General features: G+C 37.7%; 1 protein-coding gene across 1 annotated transcript in view; it reads left to right on the forward strand.

Moving 5' to 3' along the window:
* Window positions 1-200: 200 nt before the first annotated feature.
* The window catches only part of slc44a5a (solute carrier family 44 member 5a), a 111,451-nt gene continuing 86,304 nt past the window's right edge, over window positions 201-25,347 (forward strand). The window contains exon 1 of the mRNA XM_051700986.1: window positions 201-337. Within this exon, the coding sequence (XP_051556946.1) occupies window positions 301-337 (37 nt within the window). The 5' untranslated portion in view covers window positions 201-300. The remainder of the gene's footprint in view (window positions 338-25,347) is intronic.

The following is a 25,347-nucleotide window of genomic DNA, read 5'->3' on the forward strand; positions in this document are numbered from 1 at the left end:
TTATTATAAAATAAAACATTTTTTGTCAAATAATGACATGGATGTACCATTCTGCAGAGAATAAAGCTGGAAAAAACCTATTTTGCAGTAAAAACATTGATGCGCCTGCTCTAGTTACAGCACGTGTCGGTGTTTGAAGCGCGCTCCGCACGTTTGATGACGCTCCGCTGTAAACATCGTTGACGTTTCAGTCGCGTGAGGGAATCTGTTAAACTTGGAATTTAATGAGCGGCACTGTCCTCTTCAATCCAACCTACTCCTGCAACCTGAGCAAAACCGTGATTTATCGTCCACGGAGAGATGACAAGAAAATCCGAAGTCCCGTCTGCATATTATGGTAAGTTGCCGTTCATAGCGTACTTGATGTACTGAAGATGAATCTCTCAGTCAGGGTTTTTCACGCATTGACAACTTGAACCAGTTATCTAAAATGAAAGTTGTGCAGCAAGAGTATCCGTTCTCAGCTGCCAGCATTGAAAATTAAAGTTTAAATGTGGCTTGTTTTGCTCTTACGTTTAAAAAACAATTGGCTTGGGAATTAGGGCATCATATATTAGTGTAGTCGGTTTATATATCCCGAATGCACAGCCACGCGTTGTGATATTCATGATCGATGATTATTCATCTTTTGCATGTACATGTATTTTAAGAATGGCTTGCTTTAACCAAAAAAGCACAACTGAAATAATGGAAGCGATAAGATAGTGTTGCCAAGGGTATCATGTGCTGTGCTGGCATTCAGCAAATCATTGAAGAAGCGTGTATAGCCTATCACCTGAAACCTCTTGCACATGAGATATCTGGATTATAAACACAGTTTATACATTTAAGATTAAACTAACACGTAAATGCTGTTTCTGTACATTATGTTTTGCAATGCATATTACACAAAATATTTAATTTTTATTTTTTATTTTTATAAAAGACAGGCTATTGTAGGACAAAACTGTTGTTGTTGTTGTTGTTCAGCAGAAATTATAGGTATTTTTGGTTGGCTGAGAATATATGAGCAAGTCTGTTTTCATATACAGTATGTCACATATTTTCCCAACTCATAGTGAAATTTGAATATTCACATATATGCCCAAATATATGCACTATACATGTATATGTATGTTTATATACTGTATGCCCATACATCAGACTGCTGTGGGTTTAATCACTGATATACAGTTGAAATGTCACACAGGTTACTTTGATGTGTTTAAAGTATGTACAACAGGTTCTAAAATCATTGTTGCTCACTATTACATCAATATTCTATTTTCGTCTCTGATATTATTAATGCTCAAGTATTAGGATGTTTGAGCATAATTGTACATAGTAACATATGAACATGGTATGGTAACAAATATGATATAAGTTGTCAGAGAAAAAATTAGAATCCAAAGACATCGCAACCCTTACTGTGGCACTGCCATTGTACATGGATGGTATCAAATGGTAACAACATGATATTGAATGCAATGGTCCATTGTATTTACATGGTACTTCAAGGCAGAGGCGCAAAAACCATATACGCAAGGTATGCAATTCATAGGGGCGCCATGTAAAGGGGGCGCCAGCGGCTCACTTAAGGTGATGCAATCAGCCTCCTCAGCAAACCCCCTATATGGGGGACAAAATTTAGTTTTGCATACCCGCTCGGAAATGTGTAGTTGCCCCCCTGCTTCAGGGTACCTCAAAGAAAACCAGAGACCATGTTACTCTTTGGTGCTTTTTAATCAAATCTAAATCAATGTTTAGTTCAGCAGTTACTTCTTCAAGCTGTGTAAATCAGCTGTCATAACTGTATAACTTTAAAGCATTTAGTAACAGTGCTGCAAACAAGTGTAACTTGTATAATTTTGGTGTACAAGTGCACTGTATCTTATAGTATCTTGTGTAGGCTATTCAAGAATTCAGGACCTGTTTTGTTTGTTTTAATCTTGCTATCTATGGCTGCACATCTATAACCACAGTTATTTTTCCTCACTGGAATCATGTTGTATTAAGCATCCATTTGATATAACCTACACTTTTCTTTCATGTTTTTGTCAACATCAGTAAAACTCTGTAGAGCAGGGGTATTCAGTTGAAGTTCCAAGAGGACCGGTCTCCACATTTCCTTCCCAGCAAAGGTCCAGACAATAACTTACATGGTGTCAGTAGTCAGTATACATATGAAATGACATAAGCAATGCTTAATCAATTTTATGAAATAGTTATAAAATTACAAGTTGGCAGCAATAGTACTTTGTAAAAGAAAAAACTAAAAAAAAAATCATAGTCAAAACAGTCTCTTCAAAATTAGGCAAGGATTATGACATTGGGGCCCCAAAGACAAAGCCAAAGTAGTGGGTCTGGGGAATATTCTTCCAAAAGATTACAATATTTCAATAAGTTCATCAACCGAGTGCACTTTGATATGAATATTAAAAGATAACATCAACTGTTTGTTTTGAAGCTGAATGACAGCATTCCCGTATTTGTGTTTGAATATTTTTAGATACCTAAAGGGCATAGCAGGCCTTGTGACTAAAGAAAGATACATTATGGGGGTTCAGGTGTTGGGGTACCCCCCATGTGGAAAATGTAAAAGTCTGAATGGACCATTTTTATATTTTCCTTAAAGTGAAAATCTACCATCAACAAACAATGTATCTCACAATAGTAAAGCTAAAAAAATACTGTTAGCTAAAGATATGTAGGACTATAAATGGAATATATATATCAAATAATGGAAACGTTCTCATGAGAACTCCACTATACTACTAGTAATATCAAATTTCTGGTTGTTTTTCCTTGCCATCTATGCCAGAGATGATGACATCTTAAATCACAAAAATAATCTGTTTGTGAAAGTCTTTAAACATGCTGATCATAATAAAAGGCAATTTTAGACAGAAAAAAACATGACTGTTTAAAGAGCACCTATTATGGTTTTTCAAATATTACCTTTCATGCAGTGTGTTATATAGCTGTTTGTGAATGTAAAAAAAAGTCTGCAAAGTTTGAAAAATCAAAGTGCACAACAAATGGAGTTATTGACTCCCAAAAGAAAGAACCGATTCTGAACACCTGAAACGAGTCGTTAGTAATTCCAGACTTACTTCCTGTACTAACCTACGTAATTTCATAACAAAAAACTCGCCTCTGGTCTTCATTGGCTGCTCGCGAACAGCAAAAACACAGGAAACCAGGCACAGAACATGACAACACATGTAATGACTGACAATGAAACCAGGGGAAATACATGGGGGCAAACAAGGGAATGAGGAACACCTGTGGAAACAATCATTGAAAACCAATCATAAAATGAAACTACAAAAGGACTACAAACTAACAGGAAACAGGAACTAAACAAGAATTTCAACATAAAAGTCAATACAAAAACAGGGAATATGTGACATTTGACCTGCCCTCAAACACTACACTAAGCGGTAGACCAATCACAACAGACTGGGACATCTGACCAATCAGAGCAGAGTAGGCTCTCTGAAAGGAGGAGTTTAGAATCAATCCTTTAGAACGGATCAACGAACGAGTCGTTTTTAACACTGGGGGGAAAAAAGGTAATGCTGCAATTTAAATTATGAGCAAATAAAGTGTTTTTTGAAATTGGATGCATGTAAATCGATTGTATGAGACCTTTAAAATTAAATTAGGCACGTTTAAAAACCAAAATAGGTGCTCTTTAAAGGCACTCTGGAAGCACGTTGTCCTGTCACAAACCTGGTTTTACTGAACGGTCGGATTCATTTCAGACACATGAAGTTGACTTTGCTTCATTCTTGTTTTCTGCAGTATGTTTTAGTGAAAGATGCCAGTATCTATATTGCTGCTCACTACGGCCTAATGCACGTGATTGGATAGGACGTGGCCCCGGGCTGGTGTTTCTTCACCACTGTTAGAGACAGAGAGAGACTGTGCTGCACTTGGTAAACAGCGCCCAGTCAGTCATGTTTGAAAGCTGTCGAAATGAATTTATTGACTTCGATATCGTTAAATTTGGTGCTGTTTGGTCCGTATTGACCCTTTGCTGGGTCCGGACACGGACCACAGTCCGCCATTTAAGTATGACTGCTCTAGAGTCATTGTCATTTAGCAATGCTGCTACTTATTAAAATGGAGCTTACAAGTTGCTTGATCTGTTTAAAACCATTCAGACAAGTTGCATATGTTTTAGTTGTAATCTATGCATGGTTGTGTACATGGTTTATAGATAATCTTGAAATCTACACTGGTGGCCAAACGTTTGGAATAATGTACAGATTTTGCTGTTTCGGAAGGAAATTGGTACTTCAATTCACCAAAGTGGCGTTCAACTGATCACAAAGTATAGTCAGGACTTTACTGATAAAAATAAAATACAAAAAAAATATCACTATTTGAAAAAAGTCATTTTTGATCAAATCTAGACAGGCCCCATTTCCAGCAGCCATCACTCCAACACCTTATCCTTGAGTAATCATGCCAAATGTGCTAATTTGCTACTAGAAAATCACTTGCCATTATATCAAACACTGCTGAAAGCTATTTGGTTCATTAAATGAAGCTTAACATTGTCTTTGTGTTTGTTTTTGAGTTGCCACAGTATGCAATACTCTGGCATGTCTTCAAGTTTAAAGATCTTTATTGTCATCTGTGCTTTTTTTTTTTTTTTTTGCACAATGAAATTCTTATTTTGTAAACTCCTCTCAAAAAAACGGGGTAACAGGGCATAGAAAGAAAAAAAACAAAAAAAAAAAAAACAACAACAATGTAATACAATAAAAAGCAATATAATATAAAAATATGCACAATAAAATCAATACCAAACTTTAAAAAGAGATAAATATAAATATGTAAAGAGATGCAGTGCAGGTACTGATAAAGTGACCAGTAGTGTTAAAGTGTCAGTGACTATCATTGCATTATGAAATGTGTGTATAATAGTCCAGTTGGTAAAATGCAGAGTGTAGTTTAGCAGGGGGTGGTCTTATCCTGATGGCACCAGTGGAAGTGGTAGTGGATGGCGACTATTGATCATCCTGATGGCCTGGGAATATAAGCTGTCCCGGGGTCTGGAAGTTGTGGCTGCAGTATTTCGGTACCGCTTGCCAGACTTCATGAGGGTAAAGAATTTATGGTAAGGATGGGTGGGATCAGTGATAACATTACTAGCCCATTTGAACATTCTTTTATTGTAGATGTCCTGAAGTGAGGGGAGATTCATCCCTGTGATTTTCTGGGCTAACCTTAATACCCTCTGCAATGCCTTCCTGTCTTGTGCTGTGCTGTTGCCATACCACACAGTTATGCAACAGGTTAACACACTTTCTACAGTACATCTGTAAATGTTGTTAAGGATTTGTGGTGACATGCCGAACTTCCTCAGTCTCCAAAGGAAGTACATCTGATTGGCCTTCTTGCAGATGTGGACACCGAGGAACTTGTAGCTTTCCACTCTCTCTACCTCAGAGTCTCCAATCATTAGTGGCCGATGGAATTACTCACCCCTCCTCATGTCCACAACCATCTCTTTGGTCTTGCTAATGTTCAGTGTGAGATTGTTAGCCTCACATAGGGCTGAGGTGTGTCTGTTGATGATGAGGGTGCTAGAGGAGTGTTTTCCAAGACGAACATGTTGGGATCTACCAGTGAGGAAGTTCAGTATCCAGTTGCACAGTGTTGGAGGTAACCCTAGGTTGTGCAGCTTGGTTATGAGTTTTGAGGGGATGGTAGTATTAAATGTGGAGCTGTAGTCAATAAAAGTAGTCTGGCATAACTGTCCTTATTTTCCATATGGGCTAGTATTGTGTGTATGGTAAATGAAATAGCGTCCGCTGTGGATCTGTTTGTCCTGTATGCAAACTGTAGTGAGTCTAGAGTTGCTGGTATAATGCTCAGGATGTGGTCCTTGACAAGGCTCTCAAAACATTTCATGAAAACCGGTGTGAGAGCCACTGGCCTGTAGTCATTAAGGCAAGAGGCTGTGGCTGTCTTTGGGACAGGAATAATAGTGGTGGACTTAAAGCAGGATGGAACTGTAGCCAGGGTGAGGGAAAGATTGAAGATGTCTGTGGCTACACTAGTCAGTTCTGAAGCATATAGCCTGAGGGCGCATCCTGGGATGTTATCTGGACCTGCCGCCTTGCGTGTATTCAATCTACTCAGTGACTTGTACACCTGTGTGGGTGACAATGTGAGTACCTGTTCCTCCTCATCAGGTGCCACTTCCAGCATCGTCCAGGGCTCTGTGTTCAGGGCTTCCAAGTGTGCATAAAAGAGATTGAGTTCATCTGGCAGAGATGCAGAACTGTTTGCATATGTCGGGCCTTTGTAGTCCGTGATGTGTGCTAGGCCTTGCCACATTTTCCTAGAGTCATGAGCAGTGTAGTGATTTTCCAGTCTTTGACTGTACAATTTTTGGCAGCCTTTACACTTTTTCGAACATCATACCTTGTTTTTTTATAAGCTTCATGGTCACCAGCTATAAATGCCCTAGAGCAAGTTCATAGATTGTAGCGGACCTGTGCAGTAATCCATGGTTTCCAGTTAGGATATGTGCTAAGGTCAATGTTAGGTCAAAAATGGCAAAAAAGAAACAGCTTTCTCTAGAAACTCATCAGTCAATCATTGTTTTGAGGAATGAAGGCTATACAATGCTTGAAATTGCCAAAATACTTAAGATTTCATTCAAAGGTGTACACTACAGTCTTCAAGGACAAAGGACAGCTGGCTCTAACAAGGACAGAAAGAGATGTGGAAGGCCCAGATACAACTAAACAAGAGGATAAGTACATCAGAGTCTCTAGTTTGAGAAATAGATGCCTCACATGTCCTTAGCTGACAGCTTCATTGAATTCTACCAGCTCATCACCAGTTTCATGTACAACAGTAAAGAGAAGACTCAGGAGTGCAGGTCTTATGGGAAGAATTGCAAAGAAAATGTCACTTTTGAAACAGATAAACAAAAAGAAAAGGTTAGAGTGGGCAAAGAAACACAGACATTGGCCAACAGATAATTGGAAAAGAGTGGTATGGATCTTAACCCCATTGAGCTTTTGTAGGATCAGCTTGACTATAAGGTGCGTGAGAAGTGCCCAACAAAACAGCCACATCTATGGCATGTGCTACAGGAAGTATCTGGATAAACTGACAGCTAGAATGCCAAGCTGTCATTGCTGCACGTGGAGGATTTTTTGATGAGAACTCTTTGAAGTAGTTTTTTTTTTCAAATTGTAATAGTAATTTTTCACGTTATTAATGTCCTGACTATACATTGTGATCAGTTGAATGCCACTTTGGTGAATAAAAGTACCAATTTCTTTCCATAAGAGCAAAATCTGTACATTATTCCAAACTTTTGGCCACCAGTGTATGTTTAAATTATTGTACCTTTATTTCTCAATTAATTTTTGTTGCTGAGTGTATTAATTGGAATGAGAAATAAGTGTTGCGCAAACAAGAGGATCCAGCTGGCCCATGTGATCAACCTAACTCTTATGTAATATTTATAAGGAATAAAAATGCAGGTTGGAAACAAAACCCAGAGAAAAGGTCACTTGGTTTAAAAACCTACTACATTTGCATACCCAGTCTTTTGGTATCAATTACTGAGGCTGACCACAAAATATCATTCTGTATCACATTTTACAGAAAATCACTGAACAATCTAATAAAAGCCACAATATAAGGCTTTACATTTAGATAAGTAGCTGACCAAGTATAGCATATATAAATAGTGAGGAACTACACCTCACTGGGAAGATATCTGAGCTTTTCTGCAGGATTAGATTTATTTGATCACAGACAGTGGCATTATGGATAGGAGCTTGAAAGATAAACTTCATTGTTAATGTTGTTAAATAAACAGATGTGGATAATAGCTAATGTGTTCTGATGTGTCTTGAATTCAGTCAAAGTCCCTTTCAAGGAAAGTCAGTCCACTCGGCGGCCATCTTTGGAGCAATCCCGAGCAGCTATTTTCAATGGATACAAGCGGCATTAAAGAACAGCTCCTATCTCCCATACATGCCAACATCGGATTGTGAAAAATAGGGAGATTTTTTTTTTTTTTTTTTTTTGGGAGGAGGGGTTCGTATGTGCGAGGACAGCAACCGATGGAGTTTCTGGTGCTCCCTGGGGTAAGATGGTGCCCCCTTAGTGAGTAGGTGCACTACACAGACTGCGTAATATGCATATAGGGAGATGCAGTACCGGTCAGTAATACTACATTGAAGATGAATAATACAAAGAAATGTATTCAGATGGTCCTTTACCACATCCTTCACAGTTTTAGCAATAAATGCTTTTTGAGTTATTAATAATAAAAAGTGTATATAATTTCTTATATGCTGAGAACTTTCCAGACCCATGACATAAAAAATATAACGCTTTTTATTTCTTCAATTATTTATCTTATTTATGTATACATCTGTGTTGGTTATATGTATTTTTACTTTAGTTTTTTTATTATTTTATTTTAATTATGTATTTTTTTCCTTCACATGTACTTCTTATGCTTATGACTCGATAGTATTCATACATTGTTGGATCTGTGTAATTTTGTACATCTTATTGAACATTTATATTGAACCTTCTTCTGATTTTTAATAAAAAAAATAGTCCATAGTTTTAGTTTTATGTGTGGATTTTCAGACGGCCCCTTAACACACCCTCCACACTATTAGCACGTTTCAGCACAATGTGTGGACTTTTCAGATGACCCCTTACCCACCATATGAAAAATATCCACCTTATATCAGTGTTAAATTAACAATCTAGAACAATTTATCCATGACGCCATCTGACCTGCTTATGGGACAAATCACGTCCTGTATTGATTCGATACGAGATGCATAATTTCATATTTCAATACGGGACGATCCCATGTTTTACGTGATGATCCCATGCTTTACGGGACAATCCCGTGTTTTATGGGACAGATGGCAACCCTACCTACAGGTCTAATACATTCTCATGAGCATAGTGTGGATGCGGAAATTCGTGAGTTTATTGGGAGAAATTGTAAATCAGGAGTACAGCGGGAGGAGGGGTGGAAAAACATGAGAAACCCTGTAAAATCGGGAGTGTTGGCAGGTATGACTTGAATGGGGAAAGACCGAAATCTCCAAAATGGTTGGCCAAGATTACGATCAAAGAACATATTTTAGATCAGCAGTAAAATCTGACAACAGTGGTATCATAAATTTGCTTGTTTAGCTCAGATCATGCTAAAAAAACCGTATTTTACAGGCTCGTCCAGCTATTGCGCATGCTCATTCTTGAGTTGATTGACACGCGATTTCTGTATCTAAAAGGTTATCGATTCTTTTTCCTGTAAGGCGGGACTTCCTTTTCTACATTCGCCATATTGGGCATTCTAATTCCTCCCATTCATTTTAATACCAGTGATCCCTCTCTAGCTAAATAGTCTCTAAATCCCTGATTACTCAGGATTGTGATGGGTGAACTCATACTGTTGATAAATGGTGTGCATTTCTTCTACAGCAAGACAATTGTGAAAGATTGTTGGGGAATTCAGTAAATGGAAGTCAATAAATTTGTAAATGCTCTTTTCATTACTTTCACTATGTAGTGGTAAAGCCTTTATACTTTTACAAGCAAAAACAAGAAGTATCTATTTTTAGTCAGGCTGCAGTAAAGACCATGAATAACTCAACAGGGCAAATTTGGGACCAGATGTTAAAAAGTTCATGATGTGCCATCAGAAAGTGATGTCTTATCCACACATCTTTGAAAATGTTAAATGTAAGACAATTAGCTTACATCTTCATGGTCAGGAATGAGAGCAACTAATGTTTGAAACATAAGCCTCTGAAGGTTAATTTCTGTACAGAGAGTCATCAGTGGTGATTGCTGAAAGAGTGGAGAACTGCTTTCATTCTTGCAATGAAATGGCACTAATAGAATTTATTTTCACATTTTCAGTGTTTTGATTTTAAAGACCACATGCAATTTATAGAGTGTTTAGTCCATGTACTGTATGTTATATTTGAGGCCACCTATATGCTAGTGTACTCCTAAAAGTTGACAAAATAAACTTCTAGCAAATTAACACATTTAAAATGTGCAATGCTGATCACATTTGTCCACAAGGTCTTACTGTATATCTTTTTTCTTCAATAAAATTATCTCTAGAGTGATAATGTGCATCCCCCTAATAACACCTGCAACCGACTAGCAATAGAAAGTTGTAGATCATGGTTTATGGCTATTAGGTTCTACAGTTGGATGGAGCACAATGGAGTAAAACAGAATGACTATTTTTAACTGTCTCTAAAATGCAACGCTTATGGCGTGATGCACAAATAAAAAAAACTGCAAAATGAACTGCAATGTTAAAAGACATCCGTCTGAATGTGTATGGCTGTTATTAGAAAAATAAATGTTAAATAAAAGAAAACTGCACTTGTCAAGCCATTTCATGGCAAAGTCAACAGAGGTGGGTAGAGTACCCAAAATCTTTACTCAAATAAAAGTACAATTACTTTAAAAAATATATATTTATTAAGTAAAAGTAGTAATGTAAAAAAGCACTTAAGAGTAAGAAAGTATCCAATTAAAAGAATACTCAAGTAGCTAGTAACTAGTTACTTCCACATAAAACATTATGGATGATTACGCCCCAATATTCCATTACATAATACATATTTAACATGTTTTACAGAATAATAATAATTATACTAATAATGATGATGATAATAATAATAATTATTATTATTATTATTAATGGAAATTGTCATCATATACCCTCATGTTGTTTCAAACCATATGACTTTCTTCAATGCAACACAATTAAAGAGATCTCAGACAGAATGTTAGCCTTAGACACCATTTACTGTCACTGCATGTTTTTTCCTCCATATTTTATAAGGGAATGGTGACTGAGACTGTCAGTCTCTAACATTATGTCTAATATCATTTTTGGGTTCCAAAATACACAGAGGTGGGAAATTATGACAGAACATTAATTTATGGTTGAACTATCACTTTGAGGATGCTTGTCAGATTTGGACTAATCTGTCAATTAGAAGAGAAGTTTGGAAATCAGTTTATAGTAATTATTATGGTGAAAAACGAGAACAATGTCCCACAGGCCCAATTATATGTAATGCTGAACAAAACAAAACAAGATCATGCTTTATTAACGCCTACTGTCACTATTTCAAAAGTCCTGTCGCTTTTTAAAATCCTGTATGGATTCTAAGTTCAGTGTAGTCACAGTATTTTCAGTGTTGAAAGATTTTCAAAAATTAGTTCTGTACACTAAGGGCAAACTACACCTTATCTCTGTGTTTAAAAGCATATTAGACTTATTGTAGTTCAGAGCTTGTATTCTGTTGTTCATGAGAAAAATGCGACTTCTCGTGCTCATGAGACTTCTCGTGCTCCAGAAGTCAAACGCATAATCGGCAGAGAAAAAGATATTTACAGTCATGTGAAAAAGAAAGTACACTATGGAATTCTATGGTTTTTAGTATCAGGGCATAATAAAAATCATCTGGTCCTTAGCAGGTCTTAAAATTAGGTAAATACAACCTCAGATGAACAACAACACATGACATATTACACCATGTCATGATTTGTTTAACAAAAATAAAGCCAAAATGAAGAATCCATGTGTGAAAAACTAAGTACACCTTATGATTCAATAGCTTGTAGAACCACCTTTAGCACCAATAACTTCAAGTAATCATTTTCTGTATGACTTTATCAGTCTCTCACATCATTGTGGAGGAATTTTGGCCCACTCTTCTTTACAACATTGCTTCAGTTCATTGAGGTTTGCGGGCATTTGTTTATGCACAGCTCTCTTAAGGTCCCACCACAGCATTTCAATCGGGTTGAGGTCTGGACTTTGACTGGGCCATTGCAACACCTTGATTCTTTTCTTTTTCAGCCATTCTGTTGTAGATTTGCTGGTGTGCTTGGGATCATTGTCCTGTTGCATGACCCAATTTCGGCCAAGCTTTAGCTGTCGGACAGATGGCCTCACATTTGACTCTAGAATACTTCGGTATACAGAGGAGTTCATGGTAGACTCAGTGACTGCAATGTGCCCAGGTCCTGTGGCTGCAAAACAAGCCCAAATCATCACCCCTCCACCACCGTGCTTGACAGTTGGTATGAGGTTGATATGGCAGATATGCTGTGTTTGGTTTTTGCTAAACATGGCGATGTGCATTATGGCCAAACATCTCCACTTTGGTCTCATCTGTCTAAAGGACATTGTTCCAGAAGTCTTGTGGTTTGTTCAGATGCAACTTTGCAAACCTAAGCTGTGCTGCCATGTTCTTTTTAGAGAGAAGAGGCTTCTCCTGGCAAACCTTCCAAACAAACCACTTTTACTTGTTCAGTCTTTTTCTAATTGTACTGTCAAGAACTTTAACATTTAATTTGCTAACTGAGGCCTGTAGAGTCTGAGATGTAACTCTTTGGTTTTTTGCAATTTCTCTGAGTATTGCACGGTCTGACCTTGGGGTGAATTTGCTGGGACGTCCACTCCTGGGAAGATTGGCAACTGTCTTGAATGTTTTCCACTTGTGAATAATCTTTCTCACTGTAGAATGATGGACTTTAAATTGTTTGGAAATGGCCTTATAACCCTTCCCAGATTGATGGGCAGCAACAATTACTTCTCTAAGATCATTGCTGATGTCTTTACTCCTTGGCATTGTGTTAACACACACCTGAATGCTCCAGACCAGGAGACTGCTAAAACTTTGGCTTTTATAGAGGTGATCACACTTGCTGATGATCAATTAATCAAGGGCATTTGATTAGCAGCACCTGGCTACTACTAAGCTTCTTAATTCCTATGGAAGCAGTAAGGGTGTACTTAGTTTTTCACACATGGATTCTCCATTTTGGCTTTATTTTTGTTAACAAATCTTGACACTGTGTAATATGTCATGTGTTGTTGTTCATCTGAGTTTGTATTTACCTAATTTTAAGACCTGCTAAGGACCAGATGATTTTTATTATGTCCTGATACGTAAAACCATAGAATTAAAGGAGGGTGTACTTTCTTTTTCACATGACTGTACACTTAATATGGATGTTTACATGTATTTATACAATAGGAACTGATATAGGCTATTGCAACACTGATATCAAATGTGTACTTATAAACTGAGGTCATAAGAGCCCATAGTTACAGAATCACCCTGAAAATGACAATGACACAGAAGAGCCCACATTATCATAATCAGCGAAATTTACTGCGCTGCAATTTTAATCTTGAAATATCCGCTTGTCTTGGTGTAAAAGGCGCTGCATGACAAAACTACTCTTTTTTCATGATGTAGAGTGAAGAGAGTGTTTATTTGGCATGCTTGCTGCTGCTGCAGTGGTTGACTTGACTCCAATTACAGAGCGCAGCTGTAAAGTTCTGCTGTCGTAAAAGTCCCTTTCAAAAATCTCTCAAACAATTTTGCATTTATTTACACTTATTAAATTTAAACCAGTAATGTAATGACAGGAAAGTCACCCATTGTAACAAAGTAAAAGTAAAAAGAAATTCATTAGAAGTGTACTTGAGAAATTTACCTTTAAATATACTCATAAAAGTAATTTTTTTTCCAAAAAATACTCAAGTAAATGTAACAGAGTAAATGTAGCGTGTTACTACCCACCTCTGAAAGTCAACATGGTAAACCTCATTCTGTAAAACTCAAGCAAGATTCGTGTTTGCTGCTACTGAGGTCAAGGTTAGGCAGTTAGGGGTAGGGTTTTGGCTAGGAGTAGGTATTGTGTTCCTGAGGGTCTTCAAATAAACGCAGTGTATGAATGCTGCATGTGAATCTTGTGAAATTTTCACAGAACAAGGGTCACCATCTAGACACAACTCCATTTCATGGATTTAAGCTTGTCAGTGTGAAGTAGAGCTTATTGCATGAGGATGACATGGGTGAATTTAGACAACATTATGAATTAGGTATAAATAATCTCTTTATCATTATTAATATGGGTTGATGGTACAGTATCTTTTGGTTATAGTGCATTTCATTTCCACTGTAATATATGTTCAAGAGGTGCTATAAACTATAGATAGGACTATATGTATACTAGAGGTCATCCTGTTGTGCTTTTTGCCGATTTTAGTATCAAAATGCCACCTCCACACTGTCCTCCAGATGCAAGTATGAAAACATTATCATTCTTTGGCAGTAACCATCGTTAAAAATCACCAGCACTCTTTGGCTGAAGATATAGGAAGAGAGGAAAGCAAATTAATGCTGATTCTTTTTTGTCAGCCAACTCTTATCTTGCAGTATAGCCACAGTCAGACAGTTGCATTCCTTGGCTGTCAGAAGGAGATAATCCAGCCTGTCAGCTTCCTCTGGGCTGCTGCACTGTTCTTTTCTAATCTGGGGCATTCTTCCCAGCTGGTGCAAATCAGACCAGGAATGTACACATTTGAAGACACACAGAACACATCCCATAAATGAAGTAATCACCACAAACTAACTTGTTCAAAATGATTCTTTAGGACATGGAAACAAAAGGCTTAAAGACAATTTTTTACACTAAGGTTATTATGAACCATGATTTGCTACTTGGTATTGCTAGTCGGTTGCAGGTAATAGTCTATTGGGGGAGGGACATTCTCATTCTAGAGAGCATTTGATTGGACAACAATTTCTATACACCCTTGAGTACAAGATGAGTCATAATTATTTTTGGTCTGTTCTTTCAGAAGAGAAAGACTGTAAAATATGAATGTGCAAATCTGATTAAGGTTAATTTTGACAACTTTTAAGAGTACACTAGCATATAGAGGGCCTCAAAGCTAAAAGCCACAAAACTCCAGTTTTGCTTTCATTTGGTCATCATTAAACTCCAGCTTTTATGCATGATGCCATCTGGTCCCTCAAGAATTCGTCTCAGCATTGTCAAATTCTGTGACATTGAATTTTGAGGAAAATTGACAATGGATAATGTTTATCAAAATACGTAGGAATCTATGCAGTGTTTCTTCATCCCTTTGAAGGAATCCATAGTCTTTGAAATAAGTTCTGTAGAGGATAAAGTAAAAAAACGGCAAGTAATGTTACATTCATGGATATTTTTTCTGTACACATTCTAAAAGTACTCTAAAAACTCTGCAAATAAATAAATAATTAGGACAGGAAAAAATAAAAGAGGAAAAAAAATAATAAGCCTATATGAGGACAATATGAAATGATTTTTCCCTGTTCGTACAGCAGATAGAAACAGTTCATAGGGTACGTGTACTGTGTTTACAATCCCTATACAGTCCTTGGCTTGCAATGAATCATGTCATCTGTGCATAAAGCCTTTGTATTTGCATCTTCTGCAGGATGAATATTTCAGATGTCTTTCATTGTTTATACATATCATTCCTCTTTTAGAGGGGGCAGACAAGAGCTTTGTTTAAGAGAGCGAGTGAGAGAATACACTCTTGCCCTTGGACTGCTGCACTATTATGTGCTTTCTTTAAACCCTTGAGGGTGGCCTTCAGTGTTTGCTAGCACTTCATTGATTAAGCAAGTGTAAATCCACACATCACACCCTTATCCCAAGGGATTAGGGGGTATCAAGGTTAAATAGGGTACCTTGATCAAAATAGTGTCTATAGTGCTCATCGGTGTAACGTGTGTAGCTTCTGTATGCTAAATGTATTACTTTGCAGTGCACACTACATTGAAAGGAACAGTGATTGCATGATAAAAATCACATGTCAATAATTTCCCCTCATATTGTAATCACAGTTCTAAATTATATTAGAATTAACATTTAAAAAACGTATTTTGTTTAGGGAAACTGCATGCCATATTCTTTATTTGAGGCTAATACCTTCAGCAGCCATCAAGACTATAGTACTCTCAGCTTAGTTTAACACATTTTACCGTGTTTAAATCCATTCCACAAAATTCCACAAAATCAGTACAGAAATTGTCCCCCCAAAAGAGAAGTAAGATCCTGTCTGGGCCTGTCTAAACACTCATCATTTATCATTGCAATCATGAGCACAACGGATGTCTCTGATTGGTTACAATGTACAATGTTGCAAAAAAATTAAAAATAAATAAATAAATAGACATGACTGGAGAATACCTAAATGGAATTCTATATTTGACACTTTTCACAGTTCGTTAATTGTGGCAGCTATAATTGTAGATTTATTTTTTGGCAGAAGCTATTTACACTAAGTGTAAATAGTGTTAGATGCTATTTGCACCCCTATTTTAATATTTAGATACATTATAGGGGCATCACTGCAGCGTGTTTATTGTATTTATAGTTCCACAGACACCCTACATTACCCCTAAACCTAACCCTAAGCTTCTCATACAAAAATTAACCATGGTAATTGGTTAATATACCATAGTATCACCATGGTATTTTATAGTAAATCATAGTAACTACACCATATTACTGTAGTAACACCGTGGTTGATTACATAAAAACTATAGTTTTTCACCAAAAACATGGTTACAATAGTAGTATAGTACAACGACCGACCCTGCCTCTTACCTGGATGTCAAACCCTTCTCTAAACTTTCCGACCTCCACCGTGACCAAATCACTTTGAGGAAATCAACTAGAAGTCGACAGACAGTGGATTTTGCTGTTACCAATAACTAAGGTGGTGGAAAATGCGTGATAACCGACAAATCGGACGATAGTTTTTAAAATCGATTTATATAATATTAAAAAAAAAATTCTTATTCTTTCTTTCTTAAGATGGGCACAGACATAGAGGCTACAAGAGTCCAAAGTGAATAAAATCCCAGATGTAGTTTATTGTTCAACCAAAATCCCAATAATCATAAAAAATGAAGATTTGGTGCAGGGACTTTAACTAAAAACATGCCCGAAACACAATGAGGAGTATTATTTTGAAACGACGGAAACTTGGCCCTGTTACAGTGCTCTGTATCAGTGGTTCTCAACCTTTTTAGCACTGTCCAAGAAAATATTTGAAGGCCTCCTCGCCTGAAACTAGACATGTCTGATTAAAATAATTTATCTTGGATATTTTTTTATTCTAGAAGTTTCAGAAAGAGTTTGTTTATAATTTGTAGGCATACATCTTAAAGTATTTTTCAAATTTAAGTCAACTTGAGGCCCCCTTGGAAGTGTGCTGATGCCCCCTAGTGGGTCCCGGCCCCCTAGTTGACATCCACTGCTCTATATTAAGTATTAACCAAATGAAGCTTTTTTTTTTTTTTTTTTTTTTTTTTTTTGCATGCCCAAGCTTCAATTTAAAACACTTGATTATCTAATCAAAATAACAAAAGATGCAATAAAGTGAGAATAAAAATATGAATGAATATTGTCAATGATGAAAGATTTAGACAGCAAATCCCCTTGAGGTGTCTGTGATTGTTTTTATTTCATCTCTAGAGGCTGCTGTTATACTGTAGAACTAAGCCATTCTAACTGTACAATCCTCCAGCGCCAGCCATAGTGGAACAAAGGAGGACTATCGACAACTTTTGAAAAAAGCAACTATCGGCACCAATTAATCAGTTAGCAACCGATTCTCAGGTTGCTGGCACAAAAAGGCATATTCACACCATCGTTACTTTCCACGCCACTGCAGCTTCACTAATGGAGCAGTTTGTCATAAATTTCTCTGTTTCCACCACTATTGGATTATACCTGTTGCAAGTGGTCACTCTGCAAATAGTAATTATTTCAATTAATTGTGCAACCCTAGTCGACACCCACTTTTTGACTGGAACATGGAGGCTGAATGTCAAGTTCACTCTCAAGAGCATTTCGACGTATCCAAACAGCAATGTTCTTTTTCAATTATATGGTTATTTGCAATTATTGCCTTAAATATTATTACTTTAGCATAAAAACATTTCTTTCTTAGCAATAACATGCACTGAATAATTGTGCAAAATAGCACCAGAGAGATGTATTATAAGTAAACAGGTCAATTTTTACTTCATGTTGACTTTAACTACAGCATAAAAACAATTATTGGGAGATTATGGTTTCACTTCAAAGCTGGAAAGTCATTCATATCTCATGTGAAGATTCAGGAAGTAAGCAATGTTACTGTTTACAATGCTTCTGGTCTTCAGTTTCAGTGCCAGATGGGTTGTATCTTTGCATAAAAGCTTGTGCTATCTAGGTGTAATTTCGGAATAACACCTGCTCAGCATTCTTGTAAGACACATTAGCCCTCAAAATTGAGCTAAACTAGAAGTTAAATTATCATTGTGGCAAGACAATAGCATGATTTGCTGTACGATTAAGTATCATTAGAATTTACCTTCCACCTTCTCTTTTCTTCATCCTCACAGAACTTATTGAGCGGCAGCTGGTTTTGTACAAACCTCACATATAATTTAGTAGAAATTCTTAGAGGAGGCAATTGCTGCAGTGTGCCTCGCCTGAAAACTGGGACTTTGTAGCTCAATGCCTCCCTGTATTTAAATTTTAAGGCGTCAGCACCTGGCTCATTTATGGGGCCTGGCATGGGAGATAAACTCCAGAAATCATAAATATGTAAGGTCTCTTGTTTTAGGGTTGCTCACACAAGGAGGGCCTGCTTATAAAAAATAAAAAATAGGAGTCTGCTGAGTGTGAGTGAATTCATCTTTGATGAACAACATTTAACGATTTCACTCAGTACACATTAATCTTACTCGAATAATTAAAATGACTTGTTTCACAGAATATGAATGAGGGGTAAATAACCCATATCCTTTCACAGGTATTGTAATTGCTGGCAGATAAATTGCAGGTCACTTTGGGTGAAATGTATTAGCTGCAAATTTATTTGGTTAACATGTTTTAATTATCATTTGGTATAGCCAATCAAAAAAGGTTTGCCATGATTGGCTAAATGTACATTAGTCCAACATATGGTTGTCAAAATTGTGTCATAGGTCTAGTTGCCAGTAATGACAAATTGTCCTTTATTGCTAAAATAAAAAGACAGGTTTTTGGAGTGTTTTGTGTTAGAGCATTCACTTTCTTAAAGAGCCATGATATAAATGTGTTTTTGGACATGTTTAATGGTAATAGTATAGTATTCTTTGAAGTACCTAGGCATACCATGTAAATACCGTGGTACATGATGGTAACCATTCAGTGCTGTTTACAGTTGTGGCCAAAAATATTGGCACCCTTGGTAAATATGCACTGTTTATCCTTTTGATCTTTCATTAAAACAGTTCACAAAAATCTAACCTTTAATTGAAGTTAAACAATTGAAACAGGAGAAATATCTCATTATTAAATAAATATTTTTCTCCAAAACGCATTGGCCTTTTATTCAATACTTTTTGCAACCTCCCTTTGCCAAGATAACAGCTCTGAGCCTTCTCTTATAATGCCTAATGAGGTTGGAGAACACCTGGCAAGGGATCTGAGACCATTCCTCTATACAGAATCTCTACAGATCCTTCAAATTCAGAGGTCCATGTTGGTGGACTCTCCTCTTCAGTTCACTCCACAAATTGTCTATGGGGTTCTGGTCAGGGGACTGGGATGGCCATGGCAAAACCTTGATTTTGTGGTCAGTGAACCATTTTTGTGTTGATTTTGATGTTTGTTTTGGATCATTGTCCTGCTGGAAGATCCAACCAGGGCCCATTGTAAGCTTTCTGGCAGAGGCAGACTGGTTTTAATTTTTTATCTGTTGGTATTTGATAGAGTCTGTGATGCCATGTATCCGAACAAGATGTCCGGGACCTCAGAAAAACAGCCCACATTTAAAGATCCAGCACCACATTTAACCGTGGGCATTGGGTACTTCTTCATCTCTGTGTGCGCCAAACCTGTCTCTGGTGTTTGCTGCCAAAAAGCTATTTTTTTGTTTCATCTGGCCATAGAGCCCGGTCGCTTTTGAAGTTCCTGTAGTGTCTGACAAACTGAAGACGCTTGAGTTTGTTGTTGGATGAGAGCAGAGGCTTTTTTTTTCTTGAAACCCAAACAACTTGTGGTGATGTAGGTGATGTCTGATTTTTTTCTTTCCAATGTGCTCTAAGTCCTCGTGGTGGCGTAGTGACTCGCCTCAATCCGGGTGGCAGAGGACGAATCTCAGTTGCCTCGGCATCTGAGACTATCAATCCACGCATCTTATCACGTGGCATGTTGAGCGTGTTACCGCGGAGACATATCATCTTATTATCATCTAGGGTTGCCACTTTTGAAGTTATAAAATATGGGACACTCTCTCTAGTGTCCCTTCAGGCGGTCCCTTACCATACCCTCCACAGTTTTAGCACAATATGAGGACTTTTCAGACAGTCCTTTACCCACCGTAGGCTCAGTTTCCAAAGAATATCAAGGTTAAATGAATGACCTTGAATCGCATCCTGTATTAATTCGATACGTGACGCATCATTTATAGGATGTTCCTGTATTTTATGGAACCCTATATACCCTCTGTTACCATCTCTGTACCATGGTACTGTGGAAGGTTTTTGTGTTATAGTATTCAGGAAAGTAGAAGTACCATGGTATTACCATGATTTATGGACACGCAAAATGGTAATACCATAATATTCTTTGAAGTACCTTTAAGTAAGCTAACATGTAAATACCGTGGTACACAGGGTTGTGAAGGTTACTTTTAAAAAGTATTTTGCTCATGCACAGTGAGCCACATGATAAAATGTGCAGATTGACGGTCTCAGAAGCAGAGGCAACGTTTTAGCTTAGCATAAAAGTTTGATCGTATGTGGATACTGTTCATAGAATGAGGCAGAAAATATATTATTTGTAGCTTTATATACAATGTTAAAGGCTACATTGGTTAGCATTTCTTGTAAAAAAATAAAAAAATAAAAAATACCTTAAACACATTAACAAGGCATGTAATCATGTATTTATTGGATTTATGTTTCATCTGTCAAAGCGTTTCTAACTGTTTTTTGTTAAGCTGTAGAAACACGATGTAGCTACTCTTTTAAGCTCCAAAGGGAAAATGGTGGTACATGATCGTAACCATTCAGTACCACGGTCCTGTACATATCAAAGTACAGTACCATGGTACCATTGGAGGTTTTTGTGTTTGGTGTACAGAAACAGTGTACATGGTAATACCATACTGTTATTTTAGTACCTTGGAGTACAATGTAAACACCATGGTGCATGAATATGTTAACCATTCAGAACCACGGTATACATCAAAGTACCATAGTATTACAAACTGATACTGTCACTGTGCCATGGTAGTACCACAGTACTTCTTTGTAAGGGTTGTGTAGTGTGAACTTGGGGTTTGTGGGTGTGAGTGTGTGTTTGAGTTAGTGTAGCACTGAGCAGAGTGCTGTTGACTCACTGTGTTCCGGTCATCTTCTCCGTCCTGAACAAGCAATCTCATCCCACTCTACTGTGTGCTGTAAGCTGGAGCACTAAACAAAAGCAGTAGGCTACCTTTCTGGGCATCCTGCTTTGAGGCAGGCAAAGGAAAATTACTTCTGTCCAAAATTGCACCGATTACCTTCCTTCTCACATGGATTTCTTTAGAAACTCCTTGACAGATCAAGTTTCAGGGTATATAGACTTGCACAAACACACATGAAATCACAGAAATATGAGTAAAAGTGTAATTGTTGTGTATGTCCCATTGACGTTTACAACACTGGATTAAAATACTGCACTGAAAAAAAAAAATCTGTTAAATTTACGTTAAAATACTGGCAGCTGTAGTTGCCAGAAATGTATCATAAAAAATACAGTGACAATATTTCAGGCTTTAAGGGATGCAATTTTTTTCTGTAGCATTTTTACATTCTTTTACAGTGTACATTGCAGCTTTAAAGGAATGTTCCGGGTTCAATACAAGTTAAGCTCAGTCGAAACCATTTGTGGCATAATGTTGATTACAGAAACAATTATTTTGACTTGTTCCTCGTTTTCTTTAAGAAAAGCAAAAATAGTGTTTCATTGAGGCACTTAAAATGGAAGTGAAAGGAAGCCAATTTTTTTACATTAAAATATTCACTTTTTCAAAATTATAACCACAAGACATAAAGGGTATGTGTGTAAACATGATTTTAGTGTGATAAAATCACTTACAAACCTTTTCTGTGCAAAGTTATAGCCAATTTTACAACTTCATTACCATGATGATGTAATGACAACCCTAAAACAACTGTAAAAATGATGATTTAAACAACTTTACAGCTCAAATAATACATGAGTTTTAACAAAAGAATTAACGCAAGTGCTTTTATAAAATTATAAGCTTCACATTTGTGTTTAAACCCTCCAAAAATTGGCATTGACCCCATTCACTTCCATTGTAAGTGCTTTTTTTAAAGAAAAGGATGAAAGAGTCTAAATTATTTTTTGTTTTAATCAACATTATGCCACAAACGCTGTCGATTTAGCTTAACTTGTATTGAACCCAGAACATTCCTTTAAAGGGGTCAAATCAGAATCAGAAATGAACCATGGCTCTGGTAAAAAAAAAACAATGCCATAAAAATTCAAATTCTTGTCGCAATATATTTAAGATTTTGCAAAGAGGCTGTTATTGAAGGATGAAGCAGTTAAAAGCTATTTTAGACTCGTCATCCAGCCCGCAGTTCACAAATAAGTGCAGCATGCAGGTTTATGAAACGTAGGATGGCAGAGGAAGAGTCATTCATATTTATGTGGAAAGCGAATATATAAATATTCATGAATATAAATTACTCTTCCACTGCAATCCTACATCTCATTTAATATGCTAAGATGGTGGTAACACTGGAGTCTTAAAGGCACAGCAGCAAAAAATGGTCTGTTTAATTTTATGGTTCAGCAAGAGGGGGGACAAGTGTTATTAAACAAAACATTGTCTGTATTGGTGCAACAAATGTACATTATAAGTGTATAAATTAAAACATTAATTAAATGATAATAATAAAAAAAAAAGATTAAATACTGTACACACTGAAAGAACCTGGGAGAAACAGTTAACTACTGCAAGCACTAAGTGAAGGCGGACGTCAGCACATTTCTAGTTTACCATGACAAGTGAGAGAAGTCTTTAAATAAAACCAGAAACCTTTAACTTTCGTTTTTCCTTAAAGTTCACCCAAAATGAAAATTCTCTCATTATTTCCTCCCCCTCATGCCATCCCAGATGTGTATGAATTTCTATCTTCTGCTGAACACAAACGAAGATTTTTACAAGAATATTTCAGCTCTGTAGGTCCATGCAATGCAAGTGAATGGTGATCAGACATCTGAAGCTCCAAAAATCATATTAAGGCAGCATAAAAGTAATCTGTAAGATTCAAGTGGTTAAATCCATATCTTCAGAAGTGATATGATAGGTGTGGGTAAGAAACAGATCAATGTTAATGTCCTTTTTTTACGATCAGTCTCCACTTTCACATTCTTCTTTTGTTTTTGGCAGTTTGCATGCTTCATGCATATCACCACCTACTGGGCAGGGAGGTGAATTTATAGTAAAAAAAAAAAAAGACTTTAATATTGATCTTTTTCTCACCAACACTTAGCATATCGCTTCTGAAGATATGGATTTAACCACTGGAGTTTCACTTACACTGTATGGATCTACAGAGCTGAAATATTCTTCTCTGTTTGTGTTCAGCAGAAGAAAGAATGTCATACACATCTGGGATGGCATGAGGGTGTCTGGCAAGAGGATGACTCGGAGAGCTGGAGTGAACCCAAATGCTGGAACTTTAATGAAGACAAAGCACAGATAAAAAAATAAAAAAAAAAACAATCCACAAAAGGTATGAATAACACAAAAGAATATAAGGTGTAATATAACTATTAAAGAGAATAACGCTGGCAAGGAGAGAATACAAAAAAACATTTCAGAAATTAGTAGTGCAGTTTGTACGAGTCTGAGATGGGAATAGACACTGAGAGTTGAAACCTGAGGGTTTATATGGAGTCCTTGATTGCCATGGGATTGGAGGCAAGTGCGGATGAAAACGACTTAATGACATGATTAGAAAGTGGGAGAACTAGAACGGATGATAGCTGGTGCTGAAGAGGCTGATGGGGTGTACTGGTGGCAGATTGCTCACTGTAAGTAGACGTGAGTGGTGTTCCAGGCTCTTTCACTTGTTTTGAACCAGTGGTCTACCGCTGGAACGTCCGAGGGCTCGCCAGACCAGGGCAACAGAGGGGGTTGGAAGCCGAGAATACATTAGAATGAAGTCAAGCCGGTGGAAGGATGACGGAGGCAGTTTTGGGGGTATGGACCTTCCAAACACTGAAATTGAACTGAGGGCCATGATCAGACACTATGTCTTCCGGGAGGCTGTAGTTCTGGAAGACATGCTAGAATAGTGCCTCGGAAGTCTCTAGGGCAGTAGGTAATCCTTTGAACTGCACCAGTCAACAGGCCTTAGAGAAGCGGTCCACAGACACCAACACACATGTATAACCTCTGGAGGGGGCAGATCAGTGATGAAGTCTACTCCCAGATGGGACCATGGCCTTTGAGGCACAGGTAGCAGGAGTAATTTACCTGCTGGGAGTCACCGGGGAACTTTGGATCTGGCACAGTCCGGGCAGGCACGCACATAATTAATGACATCCTGAATGAGTTGGGACCATCAGTAACGATTCCGAACAAGCGCAAGGGTCTGGGAGACTCCTTGCTGTCCAGTTCCAGGAGAGGAGTGGAGCCAGTCCATGAGTCGGTGCCAGAGGAGAGCAGGAACATAGGTGAGTCCAGGAGGGCAGGAGGCAGGGACAGGATCTTTAGAGGCGGCCTGGCCGATCTGCTAGTCCAGGTCCCACTGGATGGGGCAGACCAAGACAGAAGGAGGGAGAATAGGCTCAGAAGAAGGAGCCTGGTCAGGTGAGTCCAGACAGGACAGAGTATCGGCTTTTTGTCCCGGGTCATTAAGCAATGTGAAGGAGAATCAGGTGAAGAATAATGCCCAACAGGCTTGACGGGGGTTCAATCTCTTTGTGGTACAAAGATACTCAAGTTTGCATAATGACTTGGAATGGGATGCGTGCCCCCTTGAGCCAGTGACGCCATTCCTCTAGGGCCATCTTAATAGCCAACAACTCTCTGTTTCCTATCTCATAGTTTTGTTCCTCTTGAGACAGCTTCTTGAAGAAGGCGGCACATGGATGGAGCTTAGGGGCAGTGCCCTATCGTTGTGACAAAACTGCACAGATGCCAGTGGTAGAGGCGTCTACTTAGAAAATAAAAGGGAGATCTAGGTTTGGATGTCTAAGGATAGGCGCTGTGGTAAATGCTACCTTGAGCCAATGGAAAGCCTTGGTGGCTTCAGGGGACCAGATGAGAGATGTGGGTTGTTTTTTTAGGATGTTTGTGAGGGGGGAGACTACCTACCAGGAGAATTTCTACTGGCGATAGAAATTGGTGAACCCATGAAAGCGCTAATTGCTTTACAGAGGATGGTTGTGGCC

Source organism: Myxocyprinus asiaticus, chromosome 6, assembly GCF_019703515.2.
Source record: "Myxocyprinus asiaticus isolate MX2 ecotype Aquarium Trade chromosome 6, UBuf_Myxa_2, whole genome shotgun sequence".
NCBI lineage: Eukaryota > Metazoa > Chordata > Actinopteri > Cypriniformes > Catostomidae > Myxocyprinus > Myxocyprinus asiaticus.